Source organism: Phyllobates terribilis, unplaced genomic scaffold (assembly GCF_046119375.1).
Source record: "Phyllobates terribilis strain yellow unplaced genomic scaffold, ASM4611937v1 Scaffold_8__6_contigs__length_399053987, whole genome shotgun sequence".
Classification (NCBI taxonomy): Eukaryota; Metazoa; Chordata; class Amphibia; order Anura; family Dendrobatidae; genus Phyllobates; species Phyllobates terribilis.
Genome location: NW_027362768.1, coordinates 378,498,761 through 378,510,047, shown reverse-complemented (window position 1 = coordinate 378,510,047; position 11,287 = coordinate 378,498,761). Strand labels below are relative to the sequence as shown.

General features: G+C 48.0%; 1 protein-coding gene across 1 annotated transcript in view; it reads right to left on the bottom strand.

Moving 5' to 3' along the window:
* Positions 1 to 8,462: 8,462 nt before the first annotated feature.
* Positions 8,463 to 11,287, bottom strand: part of LOC141156599 (protein SSUH2 homolog) — a 52,416-nt gene continuing 49,591 nt past the window's right edge. The window contains exons 8-10 of the mRNA XM_073642797.1: positions 9,062 to 9,167; positions 8,777 to 8,881; positions 8,463 to 8,658 (exon numbers count right to left, since the gene is read on the bottom strand). Coding sequence (XP_073498898.1) covers positions 8,530 to 8,658; positions 8,777 to 8,881; positions 9,062 to 9,167 — 340 coding nt within the window. The 3' untranslated portion in view covers positions 8,463 to 8,529. The remainder of the gene's footprint in view (positions 8,659 to 8,776; positions 8,882 to 9,061; positions 9,168 to 11,287) is intronic.

Genomic DNA, 11,287 nt, shown 5'->3' with positions numbered 1-11,287 from the left:
GCACTTACGCTCCGGACACACGCAGCTCGTTCACACTCGCAAACTAAGAGATTTAAAGAGTTTTTTTTTTTTTCCTTTTCCAGCAATGCACCCTTCACCTCAATGCACTTCCAAAAGGTTTATGGTGAACAATTTGGCTAGCGTGGCATACCGGGACAAGTATACTTCTTTCTCCCCGATATTTATAATGTGGACGGGCACCCTCCCATGGCGTACATCAACCACCCCCCGTGCTGTCAAAATGGTGGGCCTACTGTCTGAGTAGACGGGTTCTACCATTGCTTGGTAGTCTCTACCTCTTATACCAATAGCTGCCTGGCACCAGATCATCATCTCACTTTTCGGGGGCATGGCAATAGGGAACGGGTCACACATTCTCGCGCTACCAATCTCACCACCAGATAGTTCCACTTGTTGCCGTTTCATCAGCGCCCGGATCTCTTTTTGGAGAACACGCTGTTGGCTGGAACTGGCGTTCTTGGCAACCTGCTGCAAAATGAGAATTACCTCTGCAAGACAATTTTCAATTACGTTAGTTCCCAAGGTTATTTTAGGGTGACTCTCATGACGGTCAATGTCCACAATAATCAGTCCTTGTGCCGCCAGTTCGACTTTACCGATCTTAATGGTCACCTCTTTGAATCCCACCTGTGGCACGGGCCGACCATTGCTGGCGATGATACTCAGGTCATCATTTGGGTAGCAGGTTATGTCTGAGTCATTCCAGTACCGCTTAAAGAGCACGTATGGGATGGTAGTCACCTGTGACCCAGTGTCTAGTAGGGCACTCATAGGAATGCCATCCAGTACCACAGGCAAGACCGGACACCCCCCTACGTATTTATCACGCCAGTTCGATGGGCCTGATGATCTTATGCCTGGGGGTTGGCCCTCTACCCCAGGTTGTGCCCGTTTAAATGACAGTACCTTGCCATATGTCCGGGTTGACTGCAGCGGCGGCAGATGGGTTGTCCGTCCTCGTTGTATCTGTCGCTGGGTCTTCCTCTGGACGTTGGGATCCTCCTCTGTCGGTGCCACGGGACGTCCTCTGGTCCGGATGCCAGCTGGATCTTTCCTGGAGAAGAGACCTGTAAAGACTGCACAGTTCTGGTTAGCGCGGCTACGCTTTTGGTCAGTTCTTGGACCTGGTGGTGCAAGTCTGTAGCCGGGTTGTTATCCAAAGCCTGCGCACCAGCTCCTACAGACTCTGCAGACAAGGGCGCCGCCTCCTGGTGATAGGTAATAGCAGGGCGCCGGTGGGTTACAGCGCTACCCGGTGCCGGTTCTCGGAGCACCCGGATGGCCCTGTCTTTGAACTTTGCAAAGTCTAACCCGGGGTTCTGCAAGGCCATTGCCGGTAACTGGGTTCGGTGGGCGTTGGACAGCAGACCCTCAATGAATTGCTCAGTCAACTGTTCATCTGCACTCCGCACACTGTCAGGGTCTGCCTGTTTAATGGCTCCCAGGGCCTCTTGCAAATTCAAAGCATAGTCTCTTATACTGTCTTGGGCCCGCTGCTTGCACCCATAAAATTTCATTTTGATCTCTGCTGAGGTGCGGGTATCAAAAGTGTCCTTCAGACGGGCTAAGATCTCCTTCACGGTCTCCTTGTCCCTGACTGACCAGGACTTTACTTCACGTTGGGCTGCGCCGGTTAGCTGGCCTACCAATATGCTCACTTTTTGTCCCTCCGTCAGGCGGTATACTTTAAACAGGCTGTACAGTCTCGCTTTAAAGTCGCTTAGGGTATTGTGCTTGGCAGCACGTCGCACTGGGTAAACAGGAGATGTGCTGCTGATAACATGATATCCGCATGATATGTATGAATGGGGGCAGAATGATCTATTAGAGATTGTTCTGTCCCCATCATTCTTCGTTCTTGTGTAAAGAGGCCGATAAACAAGTGCTGAATGACTTCAACACAATCAATTGCAACCATTTAACGGTGTGAGATCAGCTTGTGGAAATTCAACCTTAATGTTTCTGTGTGATGATGCAATTACAGGGGTGGGCTGGGCCGCACCAGATCCAGATCTTCTGCACAGCTGCTGTCTGTAGCCAATGAAATCAAGCAGGGGAGCTACAGAAACCAATGAGAGGAGGTGGGCGGGGCCAGTACTGTGAGGAGAGCAAGACTATGGAGCATTCCAGCCCTGAGCTCCTCCAATAGCAGCTCTAGCCTTCCCTCCTCTGCTGTGATGTCACCAGCAGTCTAGACAGGGGAGAGTGAGTGAGGGTCAGGGCTGGAGGAGGATCAATGCTGGAGGATGCAGGGCTGAGAGCAGGACAGGAGGGCTCAGGTCTGTGTGTGCAACCACTGCTCTAGCAACTGACCTGAAATCCCATGCTCCTAGGAAGTACTGTCACATGAAGGAATCCAGCTGCCTGCAGAAAAGTGTGAAAATATATGTGTATGTGCTCAATGTGTAAATGTGCAAGTCATTTCTGTAGTTTGTGTAGTCATGTACTGTATATATATACTGTTTGTAAAAACATGTATTGTATGCCATATATTATATTATATATGTATATATATATATACTTTATGTGTCTGTATATGTACTGTGTTTGGGTATTGATAGATATCCCTCCAAAAAAACATACCATCCTGAGGATTGTCCTGGCCAATGGGCATCATCACTGCAGCGTCTGTGTCTCCTTTCTGCTCCTAATCGCTGCTCTCCAGTTCTGATCGATGTGAATGACTCATCATGTGTCAGCCATGTAGCATAAACAAATCTTGCGCAGCAGCATTGCCGTCGCCCGCAGGCGCACTCTCAACGGAGCCGGAATGACGTCTTTCTCCACATGTGCAATAACGTGCTTTACTCTGCCTGCAGCAGCGCCGACGATGCTACTGCAACCAAATCTTGAGCAGTATGTGAATGACCAGAATGAGTCATCCACGAGTAGGAGGACGGCGATTAGGAGCAGCGAGGAGGCACATGCACCGCAGCGAGGAGGCACAGGCGCCGCAGAGAGGAGACACAGGCGCCGCAGAGAGAAGGGCACAGGCTCCGCAGAGAGTCATCCACATCAATCAGAGTAGGAGGACGGTGATTAGGAGCAGCGAGGAGGCACAGGCACCGCAGCGAGGAGGCACAGGCGCTGAAGAGAGGAGACACAGGCGCCGCAGAGAGGAGACACAGGCGCCGCAGAGAGGAGACACAGGCGCCGCAGAGAGAAGGGCACAGGCTCCGCAGAGAGTCATCCACATCAATCAGAGTAGGAGGACGGCGATTAGGAGCAGCGAGGAGGCACAGGCGCCGCAGAGAGGAGACACAGGCACCGCAGAGAGGAGACACAGGCACCGTAGAGAGGAGGCACAGGCACTGCAGAGAGGAGGCACAGGCGCCACAGAGAGGAGGCACAGGCACCGAAGAGAGGAGGCACAGACGCTGCAGCGATGATGCCCATCGGATCAGGCAATACTCATTGAAAAACAACGTGCGAACAATCCAAATGTTTTTAGGGGATTATATAGGGCAGTGATGGCGAACCTTTTACAGGCCGAGTGCCCAAACTGCAACCCAAAACCCACTTATTTATCGCCAAGTGCTAACACGACAAATTAACCTGAATACTGAGGTTTTAGTTTAGAAAAAACAACTCATACAGAGAGCAGGCGAGGGCAGTATAGATCAGCCACAGGAAGGAGCAGGGGTATGAGACCGCAGAAATAAAGAATGTGCTCACCCCCATCTTTATATATATATAAGGCCTCTCCCCCCCAATACATGTATATATGCTGCCTCCCCCCACCAATACATATACATATGCTGCCTTCCCCCCAATACATATAGATATGCTGCCTTTCGCCCCCCAGTACATATACATATGCTGCCCCCCCCTGAACCACGCGCATCACAGGTTCGCCAGCACTGATATAGGGGGATTCAGGAGACAATATAAACGTTTGTGTAATGCAGCACAGAGCAGATAACGGTGGTGACATCTGTTGAGAGACTCAAAAAATGGTGACAAGTTCCCTTTAAATTTCTAAAACGCTTTAAAACACTTTTCTCTTTTCAATCAATTTTTTGGGGGGGGTTGATGGGGTGGTCCAGTGCTTCTATTTACCTTAGGCCCCATTCACATGTCTGATTTTCTTGTACATGTGCATTACTTAGCAGATAACACAAGGACATATTATAGCGTAGGGTGGCATTCACACAATCAATGGCTTGAAAAAAAAAAAAGGATCAAGAATAAGTTTTATTATTTGAAATAAAAAAAAAAGACAGAACAGGGTCGTCCTTCATGTCTGCGGTCTTTAAGGCCTCGTTCACACGTCCGTGTTTAAACACATACATGAAGGAAAAAAAGGAAAAAAAATGGAAATGTGAATAGCAGCATAAAATATAATGAGTTCTACTCATGGATACAAGTATGTCTAAATGAGGGGTTCTCCACTACAAGGACAATCCCTTCTAAAACTAAATATTCGGCCCCAATAAATAAACCCATAGTCCCCTCCCGTGCCAGTGGTGTCAGGGGTGTCAGCACTTGTGGTCCTGGGGCTGTGTTCATATGTTCAGTCTTATAAGCGTCTTAACAGCTGTAGGTTTCAAAAGATGCCAAAGAGGTGATCGCTCCGTACTTCTGGTGTCTTCCGCTCTGAACTTTACAGTACAGCTTATTGGGAGACGCAGAAGACAACGTGACATCTTTTTGAAAAATTTTCTAGCGCAAGTGACAGCGCAGGAAACCAGGTATATTCGGCTCCCCCATTCACATGAATGGAGTTCGGGTTTGGGGTTTGGGGTTTGGGTACTGTTCTGGTGCCCGAACCTGAACATTTAATAAACTGTTCGGCGTTCAGCTCAATTAGCCGAACCCGAACAGTCACGGGTTCGCCCATCGGCTGGTGGTGAGTATATTAGGTGCAGGGATCTTACATTTGTACCACTCCAGCACTGCAATAAAATCAAATGCTGGAATGGTGCTTTAAGAAACAAATTCAGATATTTGGAGCAAATTTACTAAATCTGTAACACCACGTATAACCTTTACAAATTTGTCTATATTCTACTGTACAAAAGAAGGAGACACAATTATTTGTCATTTATAATCAATTTTTCTTTTATTTCTTTATTTTTTTATGGCTGAAGATATATTTTTGTTCTGACTCAGTATAGCATTTTTTATTAAAATGACAAATCCTTTTTAAACACAGCAATTTTCAAATCATTTAATTGTGATTTGGTTTTGCTCTTGTATCGATATAGCCGGCCTGGTTTAGTTACCATTTCTGTATAGTAAACATAGTTCTGGTATTCTGTTATTTGTATCAGAATAGTCAGCTTGTTTTTGTGATCAGATCACATTTTTAGTTCAGTAGTGATAGTGACTCGCCCCCTGGGCCGTGGGGTACTCGGAACCGGGCTTCAGTGCGATGCTGGGGGTAGTAGTGGTAACCCGATCCCGTGGCTCAGGGTGGTCAGACCAAATGGCGGCAGTGTATTTATCAGTGTTTTGGAATGTCCGACTACGCCACCCGTGGATTGCGGTCAGGGATGACCGCCGCTGCGAGGCAGACCGCTGAGGCTGGTGTTGGTGTGCAGCAGAGGGATAGGACAACTCCCCACGGGAAGAGTATAGCCTCAGGGCAGTGTAAGTGGATGCTGGGGGTGATAGTGCATGCGCAGCATAAATAACACAGAGTCCAATGATGCAGTCCAGGGTTTTTACTCACAGTTGTTATCCATGTCACTTCTGTCACCAATGACTGCCCAAGCAGTGCTGCGTCCACCAGGTGAGGGGCTCGGTTAACCCCCAGGCAATTCAGGAGTATGGCACAGGACCCCCTTCTGTCCTTTCTCTGGCCTCTCGTGCCCCACCAGTGACCAAACTTCTGTCCAGCTGCCGCGGATCTATGCGTGCAAACGTTGGCCCCCGCTTCCCGCTATCCTATATGGTGCCTTCCTAGCAGTTTTGGCGGGGGGTCGCGCCAATAGATGATCACGACCTCCGGTCTTTGGCTGAGGGATTATTTACCTCCACCAACTTGGGAATCCGGTACCCTTCTGCGGCCTGACCCTTCACCCGATATCACGCGGGTTTGCAACGGTTACTGTCCGTTCTGCTCTCTCTTAGGGTCCCTTCTGCCTCCTTGTTTCTGGAGCCTTTCTACTCCTCTGTCTCTCCTCTTTCCTTCCTTCTCTTTCTTCTCTCTGGCACCGGCCTTCACCCTAGGCCTGCCTCGTGGAGCTGAGCTCAGGCTGAGCCACAGCTCCCTCTCAGCTCTCTCTGGCTGAACTACTTCTCTGACCACTGACTAAAGATGGCTCCCACCTTTTATCTGCTTCTCTGTGTGAGCCCAGGTGACCAGCACCCAATGAGCTCCTTCCTATGCTCCAGAAACCGTCCCCTTCTGCTCCTACATCACTGGGTTCTCTCCCCCCTCCCCACTCCAGCCAGGGACATGGTCAGTTGTGCCTGCATATATATAAATGGGAGCACCGTCGAGATGTCCCCCGGAAATGGGGTGAGTGTGTTTATGCAGCTACTGAGCCCTGGTCCATACTCCATCCTTACCCGGGAGTGAAATATCACACCTCTGGTTGAGGTGCAATACCCCTGTAGCAACCGAACCCTCAGGGCGCTACAATAGGGCTTGTGCAGACGCCATATTATGGGTCCGAGTGTGATCTGAGATAAAAAAAAAAAACATTGCTTATCACTCGGACCAATGTTGGTGTATGGGGCTGTGCACATGTCCAATTTTTTCCTCAGACAAACCCTGTCCATGTCCAAGTTTGATCTGATATTCGGAGCGCACTTGGTCATGCAAGTCAATGAGTCTGTGAAAAGCATTGGAGTGCGCTGACACAATGGAGAAGATGGACACATTTTATTATCCATCTTCTCCTCAGTGTGCTCAGATTCTCTCATCTGAGAGAGCCACACTATGCTGACACTGTTCAGACTTTGATCAGAGTGTCATTTGCATGATTGGCCTGATTCTCTCTGATGAGAGAACATATGGCCGTCTGCACCTGCCCTTAGACTGATTCTTGTATTCAGTGTTTGCAGAGTGCTGTAGCTGAGTGTTCCTATCTAAGGTATGTGCACACAACGTTTTATTTCAAGTGGCAGAGACGCTTCATCTGAAGTCTTTTTTTCCTGAAGCAGCCACGTTTTTATATGCCACCGGTGTCTTTTCTTGATACTTTCTACTATAGTTGTGAGTGACTGAACACGCTCAGTTTCCGACCACTGAAGCAGTTAAAAGAAGTAACAAAAGACGGAGCGTGTACAGCAATGTCGTTTTACATTGCTGTGCACCAAGTCCACTTTTAGCGGCAGGTTTGTGGCGCTTTTTCAGGTGGGGGGTGCCTGCCGCAATCCGCTTGAAAAAGATGTTCTGCGCACATACGCTTACATTGGTTCTGCAGCAACAAAATACATGCATCCCAAAACAATATGTCCAGTCTCGTATTTTAAAAGCTACCTTTGCTACTTCAATAAGGAAAGAAAGGCAGCGGTGAACTTGTTAATGATGCACTACGTATGGGCCAGTGATGTGAGCTTGCCCCCCAGACTGAAACTTGCAAGTCAGCCCCTGAATATATTAGCTTATTACTTAGTACTGTGTGCCTAGTTTGTCTGTGTGTATTGACACATGTAATTTGCCCCTACTAACCTGATGGAGAAGATGTCAGTGCAATTCATTAATCAAGCAAATGCTGTGAATACCGGAACAGGCAGATATCTAAGTGCACTGATAATGCATTACTAACATTATGATTAAGGGTGTCACGCACCAGAAATGATGTTTTAAGGACTGATCTATCATGAGATTTTAATCTTCTCTGCACAACTTTTTTTTTGTTCTCATCCACAAATAAACATTTGCATGTTTGTGAACTGGACCTCTCTTTTTTTTCCTTGCAATATATTAGCATTTAGGGCACCACTTTGTCTAACTGTCCCTTGTTATGCCCCTGGTGACAAGTGACATAAATAAAAGTTTGTATTGTAATAAAACATGCATTATAATGAAACATGCATTCCAGATTGTTTTGAGCGATTATTTAGTCTCTTGAATACTTTTGATGCAATTGATTGACACGGTGCTGTTTGCTGTTACTTAGTCTCTGCTCTACACCCAGATCCTTCTCAACAACAACAATAATAATGTCTGTAAAGTGCTGTGGAATTAATGGCTCTATATAAGTGAGTTAAATAAATAAATGAATTAAATAAATAAAACAACTGAATCTCTCAGTGTTATTTCCTTCTTCCTTTAGAGAACACGTACACCTTGCCCAAGTCCAACATAAAGCATTATGGGGGGTTTAGAGGAGTAGGTTTCTCCCAAACAGCTTCCATGTGAAATCTACCTAACATTTACTGCCTATTACTGATAGAAAACATGGGAGACAAGTAATAAAAGTTTAATGTATTATAATTAATATTTGATTACAATAAATCTATGTATCTATCCAGTTAATATCTGCAGCTTATATAGATATTGAATATTTATCTATCTGGTATGCATTATTCTACCCCTGGTCACATGACTGTTCAGGCGTCTTCTTTGGGGTAGTCTTTGGCATAGACTTTGTTCTCTTCTCCATACACATAGTAATCGTATCCTTTGTCATTCCAGGTGTATTTCACTCTGGTGAGCGGCAGCCACTCAATGCTGTGTCTCTGTGGGAGGAGATGACACATTGTATCAGACACATTGTATCAGACACATTGTATCAGACATTAGTACAGGGATCAGTATAGGGGGCATTGCTACAGCCCTAATGATGACACCACGCACCTGTCTCACTATTTTAGTGTTCTTAGAATTGGGACGATGCTGAATAATTGCTTTTTTAGATGCTTCGTTGATCGACTCTTTTGGAAAATTGGAGATAGGTGTCACCTGCAAATACATAACATGGAAAGTTGTATAGGAACTATCATAGCAAGTAGATGAATAGGGATATTCTATAAGACACAGATAATTGCTGGAGTAGTTAACATTGCTACAATTGGTCAGAATAATCATATCTTATGTTTGAATACCCATTTAAGGACTTAAATCACCATCCACACATCTCACCATCTCCTGCTCCTTATGGAAGATAATTTTTCCAGACCTGTTATGGAAACGTTCAGTTGGAAAATCTGAGCTGTTTTCAGACAAGAATGCAAAATCTTGGCTTTTCCTGAAACAAAGAAAAATAATTTATGATGATTTCTGTTCTCAAATGGGCAACATCTGGCATGTCTGCACTCAGGTCCAAGCCTTATTCATAAAATAAATAAATAATGTCCCCAAAAACCATAGAGTATATAGTGATTATGATGCCATACTGCACACATAGCTAACAATCTCACAATAATAGCCTGGCAGCTAACTACATACAGTTTTATACAGCCACCACTAGAGGGAGCTCACTACATACAGATTTATACAGCCTCCACTAGAGGGAGCTCACTACATACAGATTTACACAGCCACCACTAGAGGGAGCTCACTACATACAGATTTATACAGCCTCCACTAGAGGGAGCTCACTACATACAGATTTATACAGCTACCACTAGAGGGAGCTCACTACATACAGATTTATACAGCCGTCACTAGGGGGGCTCACTACATACAGAGTTATACAGCCGTCACTAGGGGGGCTCACTACATACAGATTTCTACAGCCACCACTAGGAGCCAATAGTTTGTGAAAGAAGGTGTGTTGTTTCGTTTGCTCCATAGGAGTCACCAGTTTTTTTTGCATCCAGGAATCCCCCCTCTCTGACCCAGGGAAGATAGGGGTTTAGTGGATGAACTGGGGGTTGAGTCCCCGTCTCCCACCCCTAGGTCTAAGCTGGCGAGGGGTGGGAGTTCATTGCTACCGGCACAGAGGGTCACCAGATCCAACAAGGCCCAAAGCATGGAGGAGCCCAGGAAGACCCAGGAGGGCTGCAAAGCCCCAAAGGCTGAGGCGAGGGCCATGGTGGTGTCTCCTCCCGGAGGTGAGCGTAGTACTTGCAGAGGTGCAGCGGCAGCAGTGCAGAAGTATTGGGGCACTAGGGCCGCAAGGGAGCCGGTTACCAGCTATGGCTCCCGCATCCGGGAGGAGATGAAGGAGGCGAGGCAGGCTCCAGATAGAGCCTCCCGCACAGACAAGTCTGCCCTAACAGCCAGGATATCCAGCCTGGGGATATGCATTGAGGACATGGAAGCCCAGAGAGCGGCCATATTGGACAACAGCGGGCCTTTTCGGGAAAAGCTGGAAAATGAGGATCAGTTCCACAACATGGCTACTGCAAAGGAGCCTGAGGGGTCTCGATGTTCGACCCAGGTGGAGGAGGTGGACCATGTGGAGATGGAGGAGGCACCGTACCCACCTGGGGGCTTGGTAAGTGATCTCCAGGCCACACACAACGGGATAGATCTAGTGCAGGTCCCACTCCAATCAGACAATAGTATTTTAGAGGATGATGGGGGTGATGCGGATGATAGCAGCAGCGATAACAGCAGTAGTGAGGGTTGCCTCGTCTTGCAGCAAATCCGTCAGCTAGAATCCCCAGTAAATTATGCCCACCTGAAGTTCGGGGATGAGGTCTGCGTGGACGAGGCAACCAAGAGGGGGAAAAGGAAACAAAAAAAAAAAGGAAAAGAACATCAGAGACGTTGCAGTCCTGCAGTGCGTCCGGTGCAAGGGAGCGAGGAGAGTACAAGACATAGGGCGCAGGTCGCCGTCTCTGCTGGCGGTAGCAGAGGGAGCGAGAGTGGGCATGCGGCTGCAGAGCCAGACAATGTGCATGGTCTGGAACGTGGCCCTGTGGCCAGCGGTAATAGGATCTGTGGAGTTGTCCGGGCCTGGTCCTCAGTGAGAAGGGGGACGGCCTGGCGCCTGTTGCACCTGCTGACGCTCGGGGGTGGAGACTGTGGGGACCTTGCCAGCGGTCACTGCTCCCCGCAGTGTTGGCAGTGCACTGTCAGCCGGGCCACATCATTGGCGGCGTGTGCTGTTGTGTCGGGGTCCCCCACATGCAGATCTGATGCTGGGTCAAAGTCAGGGACCCCGGCACCGGTTATCATCTCGGGTGCAGCTGTAAAGGCTGTGGTAATGCCGGCCCTGACCGCACCCTCGCTGGAGGGGGTCGCGCCACCGGGGTCCTCTGCGTGTGTCACCTCCTGTATCTGCGTGGGATTAGGTGGTGAAGTGCACACAGGAGCGTGGAGATGGTCTGCAGGAGAGGCTGGAGCAACAGTCTGCAGCAGTTAAATCCTGTGGTAGTGTGGTGTGGTAGTTAAACCTTGCAGCATCGCCCTTAAAGG